Source organism: Python bivittatus, unplaced genomic scaffold, assembly GCF_059951505.1.
Source record: "Python bivittatus isolate LINGU-HERP-01145 unplaced genomic scaffold, Pbiv_v1 ctg000560_np1212, whole genome shotgun sequence".
Taxonomy (NCBI): Eukaryota; Metazoa; Chordata; class Lepidosauria; order Squamata; family Pythonidae; genus Python; species Python bivittatus.
Genome location: NW_028277083.1, coordinates 149,697 through 174,109, shown reverse-complemented (window position 1 = coordinate 174,109; position 24,413 = coordinate 149,697). Strand labels below are relative to the sequence as shown.

At 53.7% G+C, this 24,413-nt stretch overlaps 2 protein-coding genes across 2 annotated transcripts; one reads left to right on the top strand and one right to left on the bottom strand.

Moving 5' to 3' along the window:
* Nucleotides 1–93: 93 nt before the first annotated feature.
* On the top strand, nucleotides 94–15,994 carry AXIN1 (axin 1). Its single transcript, XM_088147797.1, has 10 exons — nucleotides 94–622; nucleotides 969–1,936; nucleotides 7,004–7,144; nucleotides 7,588–7,684; nucleotides 8,532–8,669; nucleotides 8,997–9,517; nucleotides 10,078–10,254; nucleotides 11,030–11,269; nucleotides 13,684–13,851; nucleotides 14,838–15,994. Exons 2-10 carry the CDS (start codon nucleotides 1,032–1,034, stop codon nucleotides 14,962–14,964), a joined length of 2,514 nt encoding a protein of 837 aa, XP_088003923.1. The 5' UTR covers nucleotides 94–622; nucleotides 969–1,031; the 3' UTR covers nucleotides 14,965–15,994.
* A 583-nt stretch (nucleotides 15,995–16,577) lies between these two features.
* Nucleotides 16,578–22,584, bottom strand: PDIA2 (protein disulfide isomerase family A member 2). Its single transcript, XM_025170290.2, has 11 exons — nucleotides 22,353–22,584; nucleotides 21,191–21,400; nucleotides 20,580–20,713; nucleotides 20,147–20,284; nucleotides 19,925–20,041; nucleotides 19,418–19,543; nucleotides 19,038–19,232; nucleotides 18,652–18,772; nucleotides 17,533–17,714; nucleotides 17,303–17,392; nucleotides 16,578–16,744 (listed from the first exon to the last, which is right to left on the bottom strand). The coding sequence occupies exons 1-11, from the start codon at nucleotides 22,513–22,515 to the stop codon at nucleotides 16,667–16,669; spliced, it is 1,554 nt and encodes a 517-aa protein (XP_025026058.1). The 5' UTR covers nucleotides 22,516–22,584; the 3' UTR covers nucleotides 16,578–16,666.
* Nucleotides 22,585–24,413: the final 1,829 nt, after the last annotated feature.

Below are 24,413 nucleotides of genomic sequence, written 5' to 3'. Positions count from 1 at the left end.
CTCCGGCCGCCAGTCCGCCCGGTCCCGCTGCTCAGCCGGATGAGCGTCCCCGCGGCGGCACCGCCTTCGACCTCCTTTACGCTTGGCCTCTCGCGGGGAAGGGGATCCGCCCCCGGGCCGGGGGTACAGGAGGAGCCCAGCTCGCCCGCCCGCCCGCCCGCCGGCCACGGGCGCTCGGGGTCTCCCGGGCACCGAGGCCCCCGGCCTCTCGGCCCAGAAGCTGCGCTGGCGGGCCCCGCTGCAGGCGCGCAGTGCGCCGGGCCCAGCGGGCCGCAGACCCTCCAGCGGGGGCGGCTGCGTCCGGGGAACTCCTTCCGACCGACGACCGAGCAGGCCCGGGTCCTGACCCCGGCGACCGGGCGGCCGATCCGCCTCCGCCCGGCGACCACGGCCTCCTCCGGGCCAGCGGGGGCGCTGCTGGGCCGCCGCCGCTCGCCGCGGAAGGGCGGACGCGAAGAAGAGGCGCGGCGAGGCGCGGCGAGTGCGGTGCGGCGGAGCGCAGGTTGAGCCGGGCCGGGCCGGCAGCGCTCCGGACGGCCATGGGGGCCCGGCGCCCCGCGCCTTCTCGCGCCGCCCTCGCCCCCGCCTGGCCTGGGCCGCGGCGCCCCCCCGCCGGACTCCGGTGAGTGTCCCGGGCCTCCTCCGCCTCGCTTCCTGCTCCGACCGCCGGGGCGCGGGGGGCCAGGCGCGGCGGCGGCGGCGGCCTCCGGCGCGACCCCACGTGCACGGCCTGACCGGCGCCGACACGTCCGTGGGCAGGGCCCCGCCGGCCGGGCGCACAAAGGGCTCGGGCGGGCGGCTCCCTCGCTCTGGCGCGAGCTGCGCCCCGGCCCTCGGGAACTGTGGACCGGCCCGCCCCGGCGGCTTCTGCGGCGGCGGGGGTGGGCGAGGCGGGCCGGCCAGCCGGCCGGCGGCGGAGAGGCGCGAGCGCCCCTTCTCGCCTCTAACGGGCCTTTCCGCTCTTGCAGCCGGACCTGCCCGCTCCTGCTGGCGCGCTGAGCCTGGCCGCCGGGCCGGCGAGGGCCCGCAAGATGAGCGTCCAGGAGAAGGGGTTCCTGCTGGACCTCGCGGGGAGCTTCACCGAGGACGCCCCCAGGCCCCCGGTCCCTGGGGAGGAGGGCGAGCTCGTTTCCGCGGACCCGCGGCCCGCCGGCCACGGCTTTTCTGCCGGGAAGGGCGAGGCGGGGAAAGCCGAGCCGCCCACCGCCACCCCGCGGCGCCCAGATTTGGACTTGGGCTACGAGCCGGAGGGCAGCGCTTCCCCGACGCCGCCCTACCTGCGATGGGCAGAGTCCTTGCACTCCTTGCTGGACGACCAAGACGGCATCCACCTTTTCCGGACCTTTCTGAAGCACGAGAGCTGCGCGGATTTGCTGGACTTCTGGTTCGCCTGCAGCGGCTTCAGGAAGTTGGCGCCCTGTGACTCCAACGAGGAGAAGAGGTTAAAGCTGGCCAAAGCCATTTACAAGAAGTACATCCTCGACAGCAGCGGGATCGTGTCCCAGCAGGTCAAGCCAGCCACTAAAAGCTTCATCAGAGACTGCGTTCTGAAGCAGCTCATCGACCCGGCCATGTTCGACCAGGCGCAGATGGAAATCCAGTCCATGATCGAGGAGAATACCTACCCCTTGTTCCTGAAGTCGGATATTTATTTGGAATACACGAGGATGGGTGGGGAGAGCCCAAAGGTGCACAGTGATCAGAGTTCAGGGTCCGGGACAGGGAAGGGCCTGCCTGGGTACCTGCCCACCTTGAACGAGGATGAGGAGTGGAAATGTGACCAAGACATCACAGAAGGAGAGGAGGGGCAGGTGGTGGTGGCGGTGGCCGATCCGGAGTCTGCTTCCTCCAGCAGGTTCACCCAGAAGCTCCTTCTGGAGACTGCCACCCAGCGAGCCCCCATGCCCAGGCACTACAGTGAGGGGAGGGAGTTCAGGTGAGAGCCCCAGCCCCAGCAGCTTTGCTGGATGTCTGTGTTTACAGCTTGCTCTTGTCCTGCTGGGTGTAGGTGCCACCAGGCTGCAGGGTCACTGCAGGAGAGGAGGCGGTGGTGGCCGGCTTCTGCTGGCAAGGTAGGAGGTGGCTGCTTGCAGCTGTGGAGGTGGGAGGAATACACACCTGTCTGTCAAGTCACCTGTTGGTCTGCTCAGTGCAGGGCTGCACTTACTGGCTGGCAGGGAGCGTTTCCCCTTGGCAGCTGGGAAACGCTCCTGCGGTGGACTCTTCCTGAAGCTCGCTCTGTGTTTTCAGTAACCCAGGCATCCTGGTGCCTTCAGATGTTTCAGATGTCAGGTCAAGCCGACACAGCAAGGGGCAAGGAGTTGCATTGCAGGGTTGTAATGGCTGCAGACAGGGAGCCTCCCTTCTTTTTAAGATGAAGGTGACTATGGAGTTTTGAGCTAGGCAGTCCGACTCTTGTTCCTGTTTCTCCCTCTCGCTTCGTGAAGAGATGTGATGTAGAATTTACTCAAACCGAGGAGTTTATTAAAGCCAACGTACATTGTGTAAGAAGACAACATAGAAAATAGTTAAAGGATGATGATGATGACTTTAAAAACTTGAATCCAAATCTCCTCATCCCTACTTCTAGCTCTGAGTTGGATTTTAATTTAAAGTTGCTTCTCCCCATTTTCTCTTGGACATTAACAAGCTACTTTCTAAAAAAGGGCAAACTCCAGATCCCTCCTGAATAAACCCCACCCCTCATTTCTCCCAAGAGCCTTGGAGACTAGAAGTTTCATTTTTTTTTTCTTTGCACAAACTCCCTTTTTCCATTGCAAGAATTAAACAATCTAGAGGCCAGGAAGTAAAATTCATCTGATACCAAGTAAGTGTTAGAGGTCACGATAGATAATAGGACTTGGGTAGCAGTCCTTTTTCATCTGGGTTTAGAGGCAGCTGAATGACTAAGATAAGGAGAGATTCTTTTGGATTTCTTTCTCTTGATTGTGTGAGAAAATGCTTACAGGTGCTGGGGTCCTGTATACAAAACGATGAATCATTCTGGAACAAGAGTTTCATAGAGCAAAGACGAGGAAATCGTCAGAATCAGTCAGAAAGGTGTTTCTTATGTCCTGCTCAGGGGAGTCCATTATTCTTCTCGTTAAAAGGGTCTCTTGTCTTAGCAGCGGAGGGCTGCAGGGTCCCATTATCCTTTTTTGGCCAAATGCTGCATGAAGATCTCTGGCGTTAGAGATGTAGAGAATATGCATGGAAGATGCTCACCTCAAAAGCTGCTGAATGGGGATTCAGAACTTTGCTTCTGTTAGTCTAGATTTGCAAGAAACTAGACTCGTTTGGCTCGGTCATGCACAGCTCAGCTGCTTAGGTTGTGGGGCTCACAGACAAACAAGTCATAGGCTGATGTGGGAAGTCCACTAGGAAATGCCGTTCAGACTTTGACTGGCACGTGGAAGCCCTGCTCCAAAAGTTGATGGAGTAGAGGACGCCTGTAGCTCCTCAGTGGAGTTTCTTACACCCCTGCCGTGTAGGACGTTGCTAGAAGTCAGCATAATTGAGCTGCAGCAATTCAGATAGCATGTAATGAGAGAAGAAGGGTGGCTGCCCACAGATTTTCACTGTAGCTTCCGTTACTTTTTAGTACCCAGACTTCTTTTCCTTCTTCTCAAAGTACGCAGCTGTCTCTTAAATTATCTGGCAAGGCCAGCGTGGTCAAAGCAACTAAATGGCAGCAGATCCTTCATTTCAGCACTGCATCTCATTGGGCAAGCCCCAGACCCTAGCTTTCCAACACCCCTGTAAGATCAAGGGAGGCTGGTCACCAGTCAGAAGCATCCCCAGATCTCTCTCGGCAGTGAGTGACAGCAGAAGCCTTTCAGGGACAGGGATTGTGAGGGGAGGGGAGCTGAGTGCAGGGTTAGGGTTAAGGTTGCATGCACCTTTGGAGAGAGGTGGCAAGCCTGTCAGTGTGGACAAGGCCAAGGCCAAATGGCTGCAGATGATGATGATGATGTTATCGGTGCAATCATGTCCGATTCTCACCGATTCTGTGGACCAGCTCTCTCCACATATTCTGATCTTGTACGGCTTCTTCCAGTTGTTTTATGCTCTGGTTGGCTTTGATAAAGTCTGGTCACTGTGTTTTTAGGCGGTCTCCTTTCCTTTTACTGCTGACCATTCTGAATACAACTGCCTTTTCCAGTGAGTTTGATTGCATGACATGGCCAAAATAAGTAAGGTGGAATTTTGGGATTTTGCCTTCCAGCGATATGTCTGGTTTTATACGCTGTAGAACTTGTTTGTTTGTCACCTTTGCTGTCCAAGGAATGCGCAGGAGCTTTCTCCAACACCACAACTCGAACAAGCTGATTTTCCTCCTGTCTAGTTTTTTCATGGTCCAACTTTTGCAACCATAGGGAGCTATGGGAAACACAATAGTGCAGACTAATCTACATTTAGCTGCCAGGCTGATGTCCTTGCTTTTCCATACTCAGTTCGTACTCATCATTGCTGTGCAAACCAGTGCAACTCAACACTTTATTTCTGGACTGCATTCACTGCTTTGATCAATCTGTGACCCTAGGAAAGTGAATTCTTGCATGTATTCTTCACCATCAATTGCTATTTTGACATTTCCATTCCTCACAGTGGTCATGAGCTTGGTCTTTTTGATGTTCAAGAAGAGGCCAAATGCTTTCTTCTTTAATCCTTTTGATCAGATGTTTCAGACCTCCTTTGGTTTCTGAGAGGAGAGTTGTGTTGTCAGCATATTGAAGGTTGTTGATGTTCCTTCCTCCAATCTTTACTCTGTTGATTCTTCAAGTTCCAGCTTCCTCACAATCACTTCAGCATACAGGTTGAATAAGAAAGGTGACAGAATGCAACCTTGTCGCACTCCTTTCTCTATCTTGAACCAATCAGCATCTCCAAATGGTGTTTGCACAGTGGCTTCCTGATTTGTGTACAGGAACTGCACCAACCTGACCAGATGTGTTGGCATCCCTAGGTCTCCTAGGGCTCTCCACAGCTGGTCATGATCGACCCAGTTGAAGGCTTTCTTGTAGTCAGTAAAGCAGATGTAGATGTTCTTTTGATATTCTTGAGATTTTCCCATGATCCAGTGTAGATTTGCAATATGGTCACGACTACCATGACCCCTTCTGAAGCCAGCGTGAACATCTGGGTAATTCCCTTTCGATGATCAGTGCCCGTGTGAGGAATGAGGGCAGTTGTGCAATAACAGAGATCACAACATTCTGGTCACGCAGTTCAGATGGGCTGCTGGAAGCTGCTTTGCTCTGGTGGCGAGGGTGGTTTCCTGGTAACTTGCTCAGCGGCCATTTTTCAGAACCCTAACGTGAAGGATAATAGCTGTCTTCTCCTCCTCCTCTTCTCCCCGTTTCCAAATCCAGCAGGAGTCGCTTGTCTTTGGGCCAGGCCTCCTCCCGTGGGTTCTGACTGGTCCTGCATAGGCTGCGGTTGCACATAATTTCCTTCGTCCTGTTGATGGCAGTCAGTGAGGGGGGTTGACCTTTGAAGTTGCTATCCTCCCAAACACAAATGCACCCCTCTTGACGTGTGTGTGTTACACTTTGATTTCATCCTTGCTGCTCTTCTCAAGTTTGACTTCTGCATGCATGTTTGAGTATTGCCAAGAGAGAAACTTACACAAAGGGCCCTTAAAGTCCTTTATTCTACTGCCCTCTTATCATTTTTCTAGTTGTGAATACAGGACCTAGAGAAGATCTCCAGCCTTGTCCCTGTGGGCTAGGGATGGGTGGGCACTGGGTGTCCCCCAATTGTAATCTCAACCCAAAGCATGTGTACTTTTGGAATGGACTGAAGCATCATTTCCCCATTGCATTATATGCTGTGTTCTACCCCAAAAATCTACAAAAAGCAATCAGGGCAGCAGCCCACTTTTCCATATACTGTAATCAGTCCCCTTTCTCATCAGTTTGCAGCCTTCCAATGAGGGGTCAGCTTTAAGCGTGAGGAGGGAGAGGATTGGGATTTCTGCATTTATTTGTTTTGTGCTGCTTCCACCAGGGAGTTGAAGGCTGCATCTTTGACAATTGCAGTCTTTCACTCAGCCTCCGTCAAGCTCCAAACTTTAGTAAAAGAATTGTCTTGGAGTCTCAATCCACGCCCTGGGATCCTTTCAACTTAGAATCTAATTAGAATTCTGCAGTTGTCCTGGGTGTAAGAGGCATCTGCAGCTTTTCCAAGGCAAATGTTTACTAATTAGCAGGTTGAGGGTTTTTTTTTTACTGCAGAAATAACTTCATACGGCAACATCACATCACCTGTTCCTGCTGCTCTTCAATTGTGTGTCAAATGTTTTGGTAAAAATAGAATACAGAATAGCAGTTGGAAAGCAGGAAGCGTGGCTAATTTTGTAAGACCGTTAGTATCTGTTTTCCTTTTTTTCTCTTGCATAATACTTAAGAAACTCAGTAGTTAAAGGCAATCACAAAAGTTTGCAAACATTACTGCGCCTTGTGCAATAATGTATTCTGGACAAAACATCCCCTGGAATTTGTTTTAATAAAACAGCAGTGTTACAGTAGAAGACTATATGTGTAGTTCACGGTTGAACTGTGGGGTCCTTGGTGCTCTCTGAGCTTGGCTGTCTGCTTGCAGACGTTTCATGACCCGACTAGGTAACATCATCAGTGTGAGTAAGTGTGGGGGCAAGGAGCAAACCCCACAGTTAACTCACATTGATGATGTTACCTAGTTGAGTCATGAAACGTCTGCAAGCAGACAGCCAAGCTCAGAGAGCACCAAGAACTCCACCGAAGTGTTACATTTCAGCAATTCTGTAAAGAAGAATGAGATATCTTTGGTGGGGACATCTTAATGTTTGGAATTTTGATTCATGAAGTGGACACTTGCCTTTCCATGCTTTTGGTTCTGTCCTCCCCGGCATACAGGTGGGGACGAAAAGCTTTTGTTAGGGATAGTCCTCCTCGCCTTCTCCTTCCAGCGTGGATGGTAGATGCTGTGGGGTCCCTGGCACTACCTAGTCTTTTTTTGGCAGGCATGGGCCTTGGAGAGAGGCAGTGCACCCGTACTATGTCAACACTGGCTATGCCCTGGCACCAGTCACCAGTGCAAACGACAGTGAGCAGCATAGCATGTCCAGTGATGCTGATACCATGTCACTGACTGATAGCAGCCTGTGAGTACCTGAAAAGGGTCAGGATGGGCCCAAGGAGGGGAGAGGGGCAGTGTCTCTGTGGGTGGATTTTCAGTCCTCCCAGCAGCTCTTCACACTCTGGATCCATGTCTGGCAGCAGCCAGCTTAAAAAAGACAGCTGTGTTTATAAAAACATCTCCTGAACCTTTATCAGCCTAGAAACAGAGTGTTACAGGAGCTGGTAACATGATGGAGGAAGGAAGGTAGCAGGACATTTCGGGTGGGAGTGGGGCAGGACTCCTCGTGGGACTTCCTGCCCTGGGCTAGTGGGGGCAGGGTGCTGGCATGGCAGCTTCCCTTGGGCAGAAGGGCTGCAAGGCAGTTGGTTCTGGCGTGCACTTGCTCCTAGGGCCAGAGATTCTGGCCAAGGGTGGCTCTCCTCCGAGCAGCCTTTTAGTTAATGGGTTGTTGCTTCCTCACGGCAGAGACGGGGTTCCCCCTTACCGGCTGCGGAAGCAGCATCGCAGAGAGATGCAAGAAAGTGCCAAAGCAAATGGACGTGTGCCACTACCTCACATTCCGGTAAGGGACAAGAGTGCTCTGGGAGGCGGTGGAGGCCATGTTTCATGGGGTCTTCCTTTCCCAGGGCATAGGGAAGCATTGTCTCTTGCAGCGGGCGCCCCAGGCCAATTCCGGCCTGCAGGCCCACCGCTGGACTGATGCCAGCCCAGTTAGAAAGTTGCTTCCCACCTTGGAGCCCCTTCTAGCCGGTGCAGTTGGCCCCTTTCCCCTCCTCCCAGCCCCAAGGCCTTGGCAGCTCTGCTTTGCTGGACGAGCACCTCCAGGCCTGGCTTCCTCCCTTCTGTCATCCCAAAACTGCCTGGAGCAGCTTCCGGTGCCAGAGGAAGCTTACAGACCATCTTTGTGGAGTCGGTCAGTGTGCCTGGAGGCTTGTGTGTCCACTCGGCTGGGAGGGGGTTGTTCTGGGGATGACCTGGCCAGTGAAAAGGCAGGGTCCGTCTGCTCTCTGTCCTTGGGAATTTCTGTCCCCAAGCAAGTGCTTATGGGCGCTGCACAGGTCAGCTGTTCCTGCACATTTCAGCCCCTTCGTTGAAGCGTCTCAAGGTCTGGGCTGCCCCTTCTGCTGCTTTGCTCTTGGTGGGAGCACCTGGCAATCACCCCATAGCCTTCCCTGTTGGCTTCTGCAAGGCTGGTGGCTTTGGGGAATGAGCGTGGCCACTTCCACTGTGAACGTGCTCCCACGTGATGGATTTGGTGTGCCTGGGATGGATTGGTCCACAGGAGAAAGCCTTGGCACCAAGGGGTCAATCACCTGCTCCCCAGGCTTTTTAACACCCTTCCCAAAAGAGGAAGACTGTGGAGGAAGAAGGGCCAAGTTGCTTTGCGAACCAGTTCTTCTTTCCTGCAGCGAACGTACCGAATGCCAAAGGACATCCACGTTGAACCCCAGAAGTTTGCTGCTGAGCTAATCAACCGCCTTGAGGAAGTGTTGAGGGACCGGGAAGCCGAGGCCAAGCTAGAGGAGCGCCTGAAGCGGGTCCGAGCAGTGAGTGACAGCTGCCGCCATTGCACTCCCCCAGTTCTTGGGGGGAGGGGGGCAGTTGCCCCGCGGGGCCTGGGCTCCAGAGAAACCAGAGGGCTGGAAATCCAGAGCCACTGCTCTGGGCAGGAGGGTTTCAGAAGCCAAGCTGGCTGTCGGTGCAGAGGGCTCAGTTGAGTTGCCCTCTCAGTCCCCCTCGTTGCAGGGGGACGGGAGCTACTCCCGGTTGGCCCCATGCTGCCGCACCCTCTCCAGGCTCTGGGCTTGTGCCATGTCCTCCTGCCTCTCTGCCTGTGCTGCCTTGCACCCTGACCCGTCTGTGTCTTGTGACAGGAGGAAGAAGGGGAAGACACAGACCTCCCCTTGGGCCCGTCCCTCATGAGCCACAAGCTGGCCCCCACACAGCTCTTGCCCCACTTTGCCCCCCGCTATGCTGAGCTGCAGCTGCGCGATGCTCACGAAGAGAACCCAGAGAGCATTCTGGATGAGCATGTGCAACGGGTGATGAAAACACCCGGCTGCCAGTCCCCCAAACCCCGATCTCCGGACAGCGGGCTTGTCGGCAAGCTGCATGGCCTGACGGGGTCTGTCCCGCTGGGCCACGGCAAGCACGCCAGCAAGTCGGGGCTGAAGCTGGAGGCTGCCAACCTCTATCACCACAAGCACGTTTATCATCACGTGGTCCATCACCATGGCGGTCTGAAGGCCAAGGAGACAGTGGAGGAGGCGACCAGCCAGCGCACGCAGGGCCCTTTCGCCTGGAGTGTTGATCCTCACAGCAGTGCCACAAAGTCGCGGGCCTACGGGGAAAGCATGGGCCTGGCCCCAGGCCCTCTGGATGCCGTGGCCTACAGGTGAATTTGGCAGTTATTTATTAGTCAGATTTATATTTCGTCTTTCTCTAGGAGTTCGAGGCAGCTTACGTGGATATCTCCCTTCATTTTATCCCCATAACAACAACCCTGTGAGGTAGGTGGGGCTGAGAGAACTTGCTAGTCCAAAGTCCCCCAGGGAGTTTCCATGGCCAAGGGTGGGCGTGAATGTGGGTTCCGCCAGTCCAGCCCCTCGGCACTCCGCTAGAGCCCTTGAGAACAGCAGCTGTGAAGGGGGAGAGCAAGGGACCCAGGCAGGAGGGTCGAGCCCCTCTGCTCTTGCAGGGGGGCTGAGGATCAACCAGGGGGGTCGTGGAGCTCCCATCTTGGCTTGCCAAAGCCCTGCGGGGAGTAGGGGCTGCAGAAGATGCCCTCAGCTTCTCTCGGCAGAGTTGGTGTGGGAACCAGCCGCAGCCAGATCAAGGCCAGGAGGCCGCGTTTCTTCCCCACATTTCGGGAAGAGTGATGAGAGAAAGACCTCGGTTGCCTGTAGTGTCCACTGTTTCTCTTGTTATCCATGCTCTCTCCTCTCTTCTGGCTAGTGGGAAAGCTGGCTTGCTCTCAAAGCGGAATGCCAAGAAGTCGGATCCTGGGAAAAACGATGGCACCAGCTATGACGTGCCTGGCTCTCCGGAAGACCTGGAAAAGAACCAGAAGATCATGCAGTGGATCATAGAAGGTGAAAAGGAGATCAGCAGGCACCGAAAGACAACCCATGGGTAAGCGGGGTGGGGAGGGGAGAGGCATGCGGGACCCCAATGCTGGCAAAGTGGCAGAGGTGCCAGCATGGTATCCCTGCAAGGCCGGAGGCTAAGGTGCCCCCGGTGAGGAAGATGCAGTGGATCTCAGGTTGCCAGAATTGCTGCTCCTGGCTGCCCTCCCCCTTGATGGATCCCCCCCGCTGAAGCAGCGCACGGGCTTTGTAGCCACCTGTTCCGAGATGCTCTGCCTGAGAACAGGCCGTGTGGCTGTGGCTGCCCCCTTGGTTCCTGGCATTTTTTCCTTCGGGCTGCCCAGTGTGGGCTCTGGTGGGATGGGTCTGCTCTGTACTTGTGACGTGCGAGGGGAGAGTCTCTACCTTGGCGTGGGGAGAGAGAACAAACTCCAGTGCTCCAAATTCATCCTCATCTCAGCTTGTGGCCAGGAAGTGTTGGGGTGTCCTTGGAAGCCTCTGCCATTTAGTTTACAGATCCTTCGCAGGTCCCTGCCCCTCCCCTCCCCTCCAGTCCTGGCCTGCCTGTCGTCTGACTGGGAGGACTTCTTCAGCTCCCCGGAGGGAGGAGGGGAAGGAAGCATGGCTTGTTCCCAGGAATGGTGCTGCTGCTGTCTGCCTCGGGCGCAGGCGATGGCGATGGCAGAGGCCTTCCCATTCAGATGGGCGGCCAGAGACCTGGGTTTTTTGTCTAGCTCTTCTGCTTTACCTGCCGCTCTCATCTCTGCTCTGCTGCAGCTGTCTTGGAGCACTCTTTCAGTTTCTGTTTGTTTTCTTTGAAGTTTTTCAGGTACCAAGAAGCAGCTGGCTCACGACCCGCCCCGCCCAGGTCCCATCGATCGCCCTGTGGCTGTGCACCCCTGGATGGCGTTCCGGAATGTTGTGCAGCCATCCCACCCTTTCATCCAGGACCCAACCATGCCCCCCAACCCTGCTCCCAACCCCCTGACACAGCTGGAGGAAGCCCGACGGCGGTTGGAGGAGGAGGAGAAGAGGACTGGCAAGCTGGTTGCCAAGCAGAGGTAAGCAGTAGGGAGGCTTTCCTGGGAGGAGGGGAGGGAAGGTGCCTCTCAGGTGGTGCCCCAGGAAGCTCTTACCCTCTCCTGAGCTCCGCTCTGCCCTGGGCCCCACTGTGCCTTCTTTTGAGTATGGGGCCTTGAGGGGAAGGAGCTGGGCCAGGAACACAAGGAGCGCCATCTGCTGCTGCTCCAGCTCCGTGTGTCCTAGGGCATCTCTGCGCTGCCTCCTGGCCCAGGGGATGTCGCTTGCCAGGAAGATCCCCCACCCCACCCCACCCCATGGGCTTGGAAGGTCAGGAAGCCAGAAGATGAGAGGCTGGACAGAAGGACCGGTCACTTTCTCTGCGTCCCAGGCCACGGCCATGGTGGGACTGTTCCTGGCATGGGAACCTCAGAAGCTTGTCTCCCTTGGCTGGCAGAAGTATTTCCTGGTCCAGGATAGAAAGAGAATTGATTAGGTCTCCCATGTTTGGTTTAGTTTTTCTGATTGGTTGAAGTAGAGGAAAGCACCATGAGAACGACGTGTCGGTGCCTTGAGGCCATTCTTTTATGAGCTCACATATGAGGCAGAGTCTCCTGGAGGTTGTGCCACCATAGCATGTAGCATTTTGGCAATGTACAGAAGATTCCAATTTTCCTCCTCCCCCCCTCGCTCCCCTCCTCCAAGCTTCTCAGTCTGGATAGGCTTGGTTTGTGGTCAGGAAGGCCACTGAGGTGGCTCTTGGGTCCTCAAGCATTGCGTGATGCCTGTTCGATGTCAACTAGTGGATCTCTGGGTTGGCTGCAGCAGTCGTGCATTTGAGGTTTGGGGATATGGCTCCTTGTGGCAGAGAGGCCTGCCCTCCTTGCTTTGCAGAGCTCCACAAGGACACTGTTGAACTTCCCCTTGGTTCGTGCCCCCTCTTGGCCGCCTCCCCCTGCACAGAGGGCCTTCTAATGGGGTATGTCTTTCCCAGTGTCATCACTAGCTGTGCAGAAGCCTCCCATGGGGTTTGCAGGTGAGGATTTTTCCATAGAGGTGGGAAGGGAGAAAGGAAGGCAGAAGCAGGGTTGGTAGTGCCTTGGGGCCCTTCTGGGGCTGCCAAGATGCCCCATGTGCTGCAGGGAGGTTTGCCTAATATCTAAGGTTGTCCTTCTGGTATGTTCACGAGGATATCCAGCGTGGTCACTCCTCTGTCAGGCCAGCTTGGATGACAGTGCCAAATGTGGTCCTGTCGTTTCCAACCTGGGTCTCTCTGAGTCTGGGTTGCAGTTCTTTGTGTCCTTCTCCCCTCCTCTCTGGAAGTCACCCCTGTCCTCCCCAGGCTGGCCTGGTGGTAGGGCCAAATTGCATTTCCCAGCCCCTCCCATCCGTTCAGCAACCAATTTCCAGTGGGGTGTCCAGTCAGCTCCCACAGATTGGGGTCATACTAGCCCACAAAGGAGCTGGTATTATTTGGGGTGCCTGAGCTCTCTGGTCAGTAACTCTCATCAAGTTTAAAGTCTCATTTGGGGTGCCTAGGAGGGTGATTTCGTGTTTCAGTTGGGACCAGAGGAAGGTATCTGCGCAGCTCAGCTACTGCTCTGCAGCCAAAAGGAGAGGCTGCAGGTTTGGGGCATTGTTCTGTCCCCACAGAGACTCTGTGGGCCTGGGTTGCAACCAGCCTTTAAATCAGAGCTGCTGCTCGGGGCTGAGTCCCCAAGGAATTTGAGGAGCAAGTACTGTTAGCTTGCCATGCTTGCTTCAGATTGTCTCTGAGGGTAGAATCCAGGGAGTTTGTTGAGGCTGCTGCTGCTTGGCGGTGAGGTGCTGAAAGAGAGAGACCGGGCTGATGCTCTGGAACTGTCAGCTACAAAGTCACTCCTGGCAGCAGGAGATCCCTGGGCCGGGGAAGATGTCGTCTCCTGCTGCTTTTCTTCCCCAGAACTCCTGTGGTCGGGGGGGGGGGGACGCTCTTGGCAAAGGCTAGCTGCCACCGGTCCGAGGGAAGTGGCAGCCAGATGCCTTGGGGTGCTGCAAGCAAAGCAGGCAGGCGGATCTCTAACGTGAGTTGTGAAAATCGTTTGACCAGAGTTGAGAGTTAGGGTTAGAGCGAGGGTGCTCTCCTAAAAAAGAGAAACTGGGTCTGCAAAAAAAGGAGCACCTCCACCCGCCGTTGGTCTTGCCACTGATTGGGGAAGTCCTTTGGCTTGGCTTCTTATCAAGAAGGCTTCGGTAAATGGCTGAGGCCGCAATAATTAGCTCTCGTGCTCTCCCCAGTTCTGAGCCCCCTTTGGTGAGACTCACTGGCAGCTTGCCCCATCTTGCTTTGGGTGACTAGCTGGAGGAGCATCTCCTCCAGAAGATGTGTGGGGGCCCCCTGCACCCGAGACAGCCACTCCAGGTGTGCAGCAATATGTCTCCAAGCAAAGGACTTGCTCTGTGTTTGGTCTCCTAGAATGAAGGCACCAAAGAGACTGGGCGGCGGTTTCTCTCAGCCCTGCGAGAATATTGTTGTGGCGTATTACTTCTGCGGGGAGCCAATCCCCTACCGCACCCTTGTCAAAGGCCGGGTGGTCACGCTGGGCCAGTTCAAGGAATTACTGACCAAGAAGGGGAACTACAGGTAAGAAACGGCAGGAGCTGGCACTGGCCACTCTCCAGGATGCGCTGCTCCAGCACTAAGGGCCAGAGAATCACATTTGACAAGCAGGATCTGAGAGCAGAATGGGAATCGCTTGGGTAATAGCTCAGAATACGATGTTTTCCCTCTCCGAAAACTGGGGTGAGAAACGAAAAAGGCCAAAGTTAAAACACAGATTGCCTAAGCAATTTAGTTGCTTCGCAGAAATTCACATTCACTCTCTCTTGTGCCTTGTGGTTTTTTACTTTTTAATGATGACTGTTTTTATTTGTTTTAATTAACTGTTGTATACTGCCTAGAGTCACTTTTTGTAAGATGGGTGGCCATATAAATTTGATAGATAGATAGATAGATAGATAGATAGATAGATAGAAAGAAAGAAAGAAAGAAAGAAAGAAAGAAAGAAAGAAAGAAAGAAAGAAAGAAAGAAAGAGAAAGAAAGAAAGAATGAATGAATGAATGAATGAATGAATGAATGGAGGACTTGTTTCCTAGCTTTCTCAAACAAAGATAAAATCATAGTGATTTTTAAAAGAAAACTTAATACATTTTTAAAGCGAGCCAAGCAAGTTTAGGCATTCTATATGTGTTATTTTGTGCAAAAAAGGTAAGGCTCTGACTCCTAGTTCAGCTTTTGTTGATTTTATTTCCTAATTGTGTTTGTCTGCTGCTTGGCCACTGGAAAGTTTCCATTGCTGGGAGATTGGCCTGGAGGACATATCCTGCCTATTGGAACATTGAGCTAGAAGGTAGAAGAAAGGGAAAAATAGGGTTCTGATGTGCTAGAAATCTGGGTTGGGGTCATTGTTGTAGCTTTGGTGCTTTTTAGACAGTCCTGGCTGAGTTTACAATAGCAAAATCTAGAAACGTCTCCCAGCTGGCCTGCCTTGTGGGGTGTCTGTAGAGTTGATGGTCACTTTGGGGCAAAGCCTTCTCCTCTGAATTGCCCTTCCATCCCTGTTTTGAAGGTATTACTTCAAGAAAGTCAGTGATGAGTTTGACTGTGGAGTGGTGTTTGAAGAAGTTCAAGAGGAGGATGCCGTCCTGCCCATCTTTGAAGAGAAGATCATTGGGAAAGTAGAGAAGATTGATTAACCCAGCGTGAGCCAAAATGGGAGCAGGCCTGTGCCTGGCAGCCACAGCACCCTTCCTTGCTGCTTGCCTTCTGTGAGGGAAGCCACAATCCTCTCAGTGCCATGTAGGATCTTCAGCTTGCTGCATTAGGAACATTACACAGCTGTTGACAGAAGCTGCACCAAAGGATGTCTTTGAGATGATCCCGGGCTTGCAATATCATGGCCGTGCCGCCTCCCCCCGGACAGTGGAACAAGCCAGAAGCTGGGGATTCCCGCGGGAGGGGAGGCAGACCGAACAAGACTCTGGTTTGCATTTTGAATAGCCTTGGAAAGAGGCGTACTTTATAGAATTGCACCTTGTCCTGCCCACATAGGTCCTCTTGTTCACATGCTGTTGAGAAGCAGAGGAAAAGACTCCGAGATGCTGTCTTGGCTCAGGACCATCCCATGCCTTGCTACCTCTCTCATTTTCTTGCTACTCAACAGCTGGAGGGGGAGAGAGTGGGCTTATGGCACAAGTAAAAGGCTGATAGATCAGCCTCCCACCAGTCTCTTCTCCTTGCTGAAAGTTGCAGAACTGCGTGCTCCCTCCTGTCAGTCTTCCGGTTCCACTGCAGCTCTGTCCTTTTAATCCCCCCCCTACACACACACATAACCTGGGCTCCACGTATCCATGGCAGAGGAGGTGGAACAGCCCTCAGGACTGCCCCCACCAGCACCCACCCTTTGTGGATGTCACTGAGTGCCTTCCAACCCCATGCTTGTCCCCTCCCCTGGTTAGGGTTCTTGCCTTCCTAGGCTCCGATTGTGTTCCACATCTGATGGACATTTTAATGTGTTGTACCCGGCTGGAGCCGGATCTTCATTTCCCCTTTTTCTGAAGGGTTCGATTGTAGATATGTACATTTTCTAAACCAAGTGTCAGCCATCAGTGGCTGAGCAAATGGCTGGCAATTCTGGAACTTTTTTTTTCACACGCTGACTTGTACAATTTATCTTTTCAAAGGTACTTGGATAATAATGGAATAAAGCCCTGTGTTCCGATGGTTGCTGGGAGTATGTGTGCACGCAGGTTTTGCTTCTCAGAGGGCTTGGTACCTCCTCTCAGTCCCGTCTGCGGCACTGGAAATGCGCTCCTGGGGAAGGGGAAGAGAGGACAAGGCAGACTGGCCAGCTTCCAAGTGGGCGCCGACTTCTCAGGGGTCCTGGAAGGTGCAGCCCGGGAGGCATCTGAGCCTTGTGACTTCTGGTGTCGGGCCTTGGCTCAGCTGCTGCCTGGCCAGGGCTGCCAGAAAGGCTGAGGGTGTGTGGATTTTGGAGAGTTGTGGCAGCCATCTTTGTGGCTTGTTCGGCACTGTGGCGAGCCAGCTGGTGATGGGTGGCACCAGCCAACAGCCTTTCCTTCTGCCTAGGCTGCGCTTGCTGCTCCCAGGGGTTCTTTCACACAGACTTTTTTGTGGCAGGGCAAGGTGACTTGAATGGACTGGGGTGGATCGATTTATGCAGAAGAGCCAGCCCTGGAAAATACGTGGGAGGGCGGGTAGGGTAGAAACACATATAAGCAAACAACTGACTATTTTAGGAGTTGTATGTACTGCACAACTTAAAACACATGGTGAGCTTCACAGAATCTTCTTTTTGACATTCAAGGTCTTTATATTGTTTATGACGCTGTGGGGACATCATGTAGAAAGTGGGGTTCAGGAGAGTGCCAGCAGGATCTACAATTCTTCCCTGGACTCTGTGGTCTCTGGTGGATTCGTCCCATCCTGCTTGGGCTCTTTGGGGGTCTCAGCAGCCTAGAAAGCCAGAGGCAACCTTTACTCAAGGACCTGGGTATGAAGAAGGGGCTGTTCCCCAATAGCAATTACTGTCCACGGCCATTTGGTCTACAGGCATAGCTCTGCTTGTTTGCTAAACTGGCTCTTAGGAGGCTGAGGTTGAAGCATCCAAGGGAAGACAGCAGATTCAGAAAGAAGCCCCCATCGTGAGAGCAAAGCCCAAGGCTGTTTCCAGCCTGCCCTCCCTCCAGCTCTTGGTAGGATTGTCCAGAAGCAGAATGCGTGGAGTTTCATTGCGATCCACCACAGCACCAGCAGCAGCTGGGAACTAAGGACTAGAAATCTAAGTTCTAGTAAGACCAGGAAACTGCATTTGTATTGATTAGAATTACAGTGTAGACAACTCCTTCATGCCAAGCACCTTTTGGGAATGGGAGTGTCTCCCCAAAGTCCAGAAGGGAACCTGGCAAAAAAAGACTCCTCCAGGGGTTCCAAATGGCCTATCTTTGAATTGGGCTGAGCAGGCAAACTAAGGGCCATCCAGGAGCCCATTTTCTGTAGGGGACTGGTACTTACTCCAGTCTCCTCGTTGGAGGGAAGCTTTCCTCCTTCCTCCAGGAACCTTGAGAAGCTTTCGAGGTCTCTGGCACTCGTGTATTCAGTCACCTGGGAAGGAAACCCGCAATCAGCATGGTCCCACATCCTTCCTCCCCCAACCCAGCAGCAAGACCCTCCTCCCACAGCCACACCTCTAGAACAGGCATGTTCTACAGCTGCAGTCTCTACTTGCCCAGACCCTGTTGTACCTTCCGGCCCACCCCTGCAGGAAAGAAGTACAGCGCTGGGTAGCCACGGATGGTCAGATCTGCTACTTCATTGGCTGTGGCGTCCATTTCTGCAATTACAATATCCTCATGATCTTTATATTTCTCTCCTAACTCTTCCCAGGCCAGTGCCATTGCCTTTGAATGGGGGCACCAGGGGGCATCTGTGGAGGCAAAATAGAATAGGCTCTCTTGAGGTGGGGGTCTTTGTTTTCCTGATTAAAAATACTCAGCAATGCCATGTGTTGTGAGCTGTACAAGCTTGGATTCAGGTTGTCTGTGGCTAGGTTTGCACAACACACTTGCCTAGGTGTAACGTGCGGTTGGGGATTCAGCATGGAGCAGAACTCAGCTGTTGCTTTAGCAGGTTGGGTGCCTGGAGGTGTCATTAAGCTTCATGTTTATCTGGGTGACGTCTGTTCTATGAATGCAACAATTGGGTTTGGTATATTTCTGGTCTGGTGTGTTGTATGGACCCAACCTATAAAATTGCCAGGGACCAAAGATGGGGGAAGGGGGAGGCTATGTGCCTTTCTAGGGAACTATGTTTGGCTTTAAAGATTAAAGTGCCTGGAACATTTTCATGTTTCAGTTGGTGTTTGGCTGGTGTCACTTTTTAATGCTCATTAATTGGATAGTTTGTATTGGGTGGGCAGAGCTTGGGGAAGCTTGTAGGCACATAAAATTCCCCTCCCCCAGCCCCCAGTCTCAATAGAACTGAGACTTACTTGCTGCTGCGAGAGGATAAACACTTTGGGCTAACCCTAAACCCTTTTCTGGCAGGGTCAGAAAAGCTGCCCACCCCCAACCTAAGGCTATGCTGGAATCTTTATAAAATCTACCAATACTGTTGGACAGCAAAGTTTCAGACACACATTAAACCAATGGAGCAGGACTGGTTGTTTGTTCCCTGCTTGCTACGGCAGCCAGAAAGTCTGATTGTGCCCATGAGACGCTGTGGCCTAATACTTGAGCCTCTGGGCCTTCCTTGGGGACACTTGAAAGCATCTGGCCACCCCAGTGACCCTCCATTAACTGGAGCTGCATTCTAGGATCTCTCCTGGCATTAGCTTTTTTGGTGTTCAAGGTCTTCATGCTTACAGAATTTCACAAACACATTTTTGGTTTCATCAAATGCAACTTGCTCAAAGTTCTTGCCCACCACGACTTTCACCGGCTTCTTATCCCAGTCATTGGAGATCTCCTCGCTCATCAGGTGGGGCTGGAAGAGAAAGCAAAACCAGAGAGTTGGGACTGCTGGGAAAGGTGGTGCCTAATTCGCAAGAGGGCTCACTCCAGTTTGTCATAGGCTGCGTGCCCTGGGCGGGAATGCGCTTGCGGCTTTTTCCCAGAGGGAGTGCCCAGCAAGCCCTTTTCCTGTTAACATGGAGGAAGGAGATGGGCTGGGGGCTCCATTGCTCCCTGGGGGTCTACATGTGGAACATCAGGGTGAGCCCCCCCACCTTTCCCAGATGTTGGCTGCCCACCTGAATTTTCCCCTCCAGAACTTCCTGGCAAAAGATGTGGAGGCTGTGCACGGTGAGCCCTTCTGTGGCTAGACGGTATTTTTTGTTGGCCTCGATGTTGATGAAGCGGAGGGTGGGAGCATCGTGCCCCTTAAGGCCGAAGTACTGCAACACGCTGGCCCCTTCCCCGTTGACATCAACCAGCACGAAAAGCACCTGTGGTCCCAGACACGTCCCCCAGCTGCTGATGACGTATGTGCATATGTGCCCTGATGGCAATTTGGTCACAGCCAGCTGTTTTCCCTCTTTCCCTGGCTAGCTTACCAAGAGGAGGCTGGTGTCTGCCAAAAGGGAAGGGAGAGGGAAGGGTCCCCCCAAAGGGCCAGTCCCACTGGACTCACCTGACCTCGGAATGTGGTGGCTCCCTCCTGAAAGGGGCCCAGGAGCCCCAGCTGGGAATCCACTGACTTGTTGATGAAGAGCAGCAAATGGTTTGGGATCTTTGCCCCAAATATCCTGGAGGAGTTCTAGGGGAAAACCATAGGCATTTAACTTCTCTGGGGGGAGAGAGCTGAAACCCCCGGGCATAAAAACCAGGCAGGTTGGGCCACCCTGATGTTCTGGAGCATCTCTCCTCCCTGACCACTTCTCAGCTATCTTGGCCTAACAGGACACAGAGGGAGCTGCTGGTGTGCTCCTGCAAGTGGCAGCAGAGCAACAGGTCTGGAGAAGGTGACTCGGGGTACATTTTGGCCTGGAGAAGCCAAGGTGCCTTCTCACAGCACCTGTGAATGAGCTGCCCACGGCAGTCCCTTTGAGGGATCCCACAAAGGGACCAATAACGTGCAAGAGGAAGAGGAGGGCAAGGAGGCTGTAAGTGCTCCTTGGCGGGATCACAGCTGACTGACCTTATCTGTGAACTCCATCACCAGCTCTAGGCTCTGCACAGCGACGAATTGAGCCAGCTCGTCTGCATCCAGGCCTAGCTCTCTGTTAACCAAGAAATCTATCCGCTGGTCATCATCCTGCAAGTAGGTAAGTCAGGGAACAGTCTCTGCAGAAATGCTCAGAGATCAGACACATCATCCCTCCAAAGCATCTGGAAGATACTTGCATAGCACCACCCTTACCTTCCGAAAGAGCGAGATGGTGTCCTCGGTAATATTGTACTTTTGGAAGAGCTTCAGGTTGTCTGTGAGGGCAAAGGCCACCTCAGGAGTGTCACTAGCCACATCGCGGAAGAGGCGCACATCTGGATCCTGCAAATCCTAGAGAGAATGGGACAGCCAGAGGCAGCTCTAGACACAACCAGCACGGGAAGGAAGGCTGCAGTTTGAGGCTGGGGGAGAGAGACCACAGTTCCCTTTCCAGAGAGAATCTCTCACTGGACAACAACAGTCTAATTCCTGACTATATGGAAGAGGCCCAAACCTCTGGTCATTTTTGAGCCCCGCCCCCCCCCCCCCCCCAGTTCCAGGGAGTGAATAGAGGTGTAATTTGGGAGAGAAGCACGTGCCCTACCCGTGCCAGCTTCAAAATGGAGAAGCGTAAGATGTCACTCACTTGGAAGAACCCAACTACTGCAACATTGTGGAGATCCAGGAGAGCAGCCACTGCATCAACTTCTTCAAGCAGCACCAGACCGGACCCGGCTTTCCGTTTCAGCCACTCAACTATTCCCGCAGCATCTCGCTGGCCTAGCGTGGGGACCGAGGGAGCAGCTGTGGAGATGACTGCCACCAGCAGCTCTTTGAGCAGAAGGGCTATAGTACTCATCAGCAAAAGTAGGAAAACGCGAGCAGTGGCTGAAGGACTACCAGCGTGGCCATGGAACAGGTGTTCTGCTCCTCCATTCAAAAAATAGTGCTTACTCAGTATAATCAAAGGGAAATAAGAGGCCAGGTTCCTTGTAAAGCCAGGCAGCCTGAAGCCAGATAGAGTCAGAGTCTGAAGCCCTGCCTCCTGCATTAATATGACTAGACCTTGCAGGAACTGGCCACACAGCCAGAAACTGGGGACAGTGTGGTAGGCATTAGCAGATGATTACCCCAAAGGTCTGGGAGTGGTGGGTTGTCATCAGATTCAAAGGGGCATACCGGTGATAGTTTCTCCCACATTAGCCCCCTGCAGTGAGTTACTAGTGCTGGCTGCGTTTCCTCTACTTCTAGGCTGACCTGGGAAATCCATGGGGTGGGTGCGGTTCCCATCTCGAAAGAGTTTGAGGACAGGGTACCCGGTGATTCCAAACTCTACTCTCAGTGTCTGCTCCTCTGTGCAATCCACCTTGGCCAGTCTCACCAGGGAAGAAGCCTCGTTCTTCAGCACTGCTGCTGCTTTGGCATATTCAGGGGCCAGGGCCTGGCACTGCCCAGACCAGGGGGCATCTGAGGGAGAGAGGAAAGAGGTAATAAGGAAGGGCAGCAGACGGAAAGGATGCACTAGTTAGCAGTGTCCTTTTCCTCTCTGGGCTGGAACCTTGGGAGAAGGAGGTTGATGGACTCCTGTGCAGAGGGAAGTGCTTCTTCACACAGGGCATAACAAGCTCAAAGGTCGAACCAGCCCAACCACTAGATTTTGATTCTGCCACAATCTCTTGCTGAAAGAGATTCAACAAACTCCTAGATGGAGCCTATCAGTGCCTTGACTAGAACTCCATAGCCAGTGAAAGTCCACCTCCCGCAGCTAAAGTTGCAGCTCACGAAGGAGGAGCAGCTGCTCAGAGCTGGCCGAGAACAGACTGCAAGGCTTGCGGTTAGTGCCAGATCTGCAGGTACTGAGAGACACAGTGCACACCTCTTGCTCAGTGTGCACTATGCGTGTTCTCCCAATCTAGGCTATGTGCCTGGGCATTTGCAGACCACTGGTTCTTTTGGGAATAAATACCTTTTTGTGTAAAGGTCTAATCTGTGGTCTGCAGGATAGTTTGTCCCAGCCTTGTGTATTGACTCAGGACCTTTGTCAGGTCATTACCACCTTGACTGTCCCCAACGCAGCTGGGAGAAGAAGAGGCAAGAGTTGCCTCCGGAGCCCATGAATGGCACCACGATGGCACTGCCTTGCTGGCAAGGCTGCTTCTGCTGCCAGGGATGACTGGAGGTTGCCTGATCTGGAGCAGCCCTTAGCCCACCCAGACAGGGCTTCCTTCGCATCCATGGGGGAGCGCGTGGCACTCCTGCAGATCAGATTCTCTTCACGCGGATTGGAAGTTTGCTACTCCCCAGAAGACCATGCTCCCCTACAATAGGCCAGCACCCGCCCTACAGAAGCCCCAGGACAGTACCATGAAGATTTCCAGACCTCAACAGCCTCTTGCCCCTTCTTTCCACCAGTACTCACAGAATTCCACCAAGAGCAGCTTGTATGTCTGCAGAGCCTGGGCAAAATTGTGCTGGTTCAGGACCAAGACATTGTCTTCCTCCTCCACCCAGTTGTTGTCCTCTTGAGTCCTCACAGGCTGTGCTAAAGTCATGGCCAGCCATAAGAGCAGCAGGCAGTCCATGGTGGTGTGAAGAGAACAGTGGAACTCAGTGTACCAACATGGACCCAGAGATGCCAGGCAGGGCAGGGCTGGCCTTGATAAGGCCCCAAGCCCCTGTGCTGAACACGTGGCTCTTGGTGAGTGGCTGCTCCAATCACAACAATCAGCCAGGAGCCTCCACATGCCAACTTGCTTGCTCTGCCCTTGCTGTAAGAGGGGAAGTCCTGAAGGAATCCTTGTCCTCCTTGCCAAGAGGAATGCCCTCAGGCGTTTGAGTTCCTGAGCATGTGGCAAGTTCTGCTGGCTCTTCTGGGCTTTCAGGCAAAAGGAGTCAGAAGGAAGGTTGCTCAGAGGCAGCCACCTGTTAGGGCAGCCAACCCTAACCCTAATGAAGACCTCTAAGCTAAGGAGAGCTTCAACTTCGGGGCATCTGCAGTTCTAGACAATGGCTCTTTGGTGCCAGAGTGGGGAACTCAGGAGAGTCCGAAGTTGGTTTTGGCTTCTCAAGGAAATGCTACAGTGAGGCATCTGCTAGCCTGGAAGGGTAGGAGATCTACCAGTGTCTAGGAGCTGAAGGCAGTAATGTGGATTCTGAATTGCAGCTGCCAAAACAAAGAAGGAAAAACCCTACGTCCAGGCGAAGGCTTGTTTGTACATGTTATCTGCTTCAGACCTCAAAGTGAGAGCAAGGGCAAGCACTTGCTTGCTTACTCCTGCCCTCTTCTCAGAAATACCTGAGGCCTGAAAACAAGAGGGTCAGATGGGTGTCAAGAGGAAGCTCCACGGCTTCTCAGCAGACCTTCAGGGGCTAAACAGGGTGCCCGGAAAGTCTTCCTCTGAGATCTTCTCGGCATCCCCCTTATGGACAAAGGGTGAGCTGCTTCTTCAGGGTGATGCACAAATGGCCAAACTGGAGGAGGCAGTGGGGGTGTTTTTCAGTACTGGGGTATTCCGACAAGACCTCAGCTTCCTCCAGTACTGCCCGGTCTTGGCAGAACCCAGCACCATCCCGTGGAATGTCCATCAGCTCAGCCAACTGTTGAATTCCTTAACAGTTCTCCGTGTTGCTTGGAAGCAGCATGGGATTGAATGGTGAGGCAGCCTCGGGCCTGGGATGGGGAGCATAACTGATAGGTGGAGATGGGCTGCCTCAGGCACAGGGCAAGTCAGCTGTTCCATAATCCACCAGCTGCTTTTTAAGGGGGGAGACAGTGCCCAGCCTCCTGTGTTCACACACTCTCTCCATGTTGTGAATTCTTCCCTGCAGAAAGCAAAGAGTCAGGCCTTAACAGAGCCTCTTCCGAAGGACAGGTAAAGGGTAGCAGGATCTCTAGGCTCCCGTGAGTGGCAGAAAGCTCTCCTGGATCGGCATCAGACCTCCCTTCCTCTTGGCCTTTGAAGGCACTGGAGAGAGGCATAATTCAGACTCCAGGCCCCATCAGCAACTGACTTGCACAGGTCCACCCCTGCCTAAGCTGAGTTCCTGCCAAGCAGCGTCACTTAGACCAAGGCTGGTTGGGAGAATGGGGGTGTAAAATATCCCGGGAGCTTCTAACTGCTTTGAGCATCTCCTGCAGAAGGTGGAAGAAGATGAGGCAGCCACCCTGTTGTGTGCAGCTGCAAGGAAGGGTCGCTATGACATGGCCCAGCAGCTCCTCTGCCAAGGAGCAGAGGCTATCAACAGCCAGGTAGAGCCATGTGGCAAGACACATGGGAGGGACGTGGGGGCAGGAGGAGCGGAGTGTCTGCTTCTTGCATCTACCCAACAGTCTGACTGGCCAGCCGGCTACCCCACTGATGGCTCCTTCTCCTTCGGCTTGCCTGTTTCTCCTCCAGGATGCCACTGGCAGGACGCCCCTTTTCTGGGCCACAGAATACCAGCATGAGACCCTGGTGGAGCTGCTGCTGTCTCATGGTGC

Excerpts from the sequence above, each read along its gene's own strand:
- PDIA2 (XM_025170290.2), bottom strand. The coding sequence starts at position 22,515 with ATGGACTGCCTGCTGCTCTTATGGCTGGCCATGACTTTAGCACAGCCT. Across the intron at positions 19,544-19,924 it reads TGATGGAGTTCACAGATAAG|AACTCCTCCAGGATATTTGG; the intron begins GTCAGTCAGCTG and ends GTTTTCCCCTAG. Across the intron at positions 19,233-19,417 it reads CCACCACATTCCGAGGTCAG|GTGCTTTTCGTGCTGGTTGA; the intron begins GTGAGTCCAGTG and ends CTGGGACCACAG.
- AXIN1 (XM_088147797.1), top strand. The coding sequence starts at position 1,032 with ATGAGCGTCCAGGAGAAGGGGTTCCTGCTGGACCTCGCGGGGAGCTTC. Across the intron at positions 7,145-7,587 it reads TCACTGACTGATAGCAGCCT|AGACGGGGTTCCCCCTTACC; the intron begins GTGAGTACCTGA and ends TCCTCACGGCAG. Across the intron at positions 7,685-8,531 it reads TGCCACTACCTCACATTCCG|CGAACGTACCGAATGCCAAA; the intron begins GTAAGGGACAAG and ends TCTTTCCTGCAG.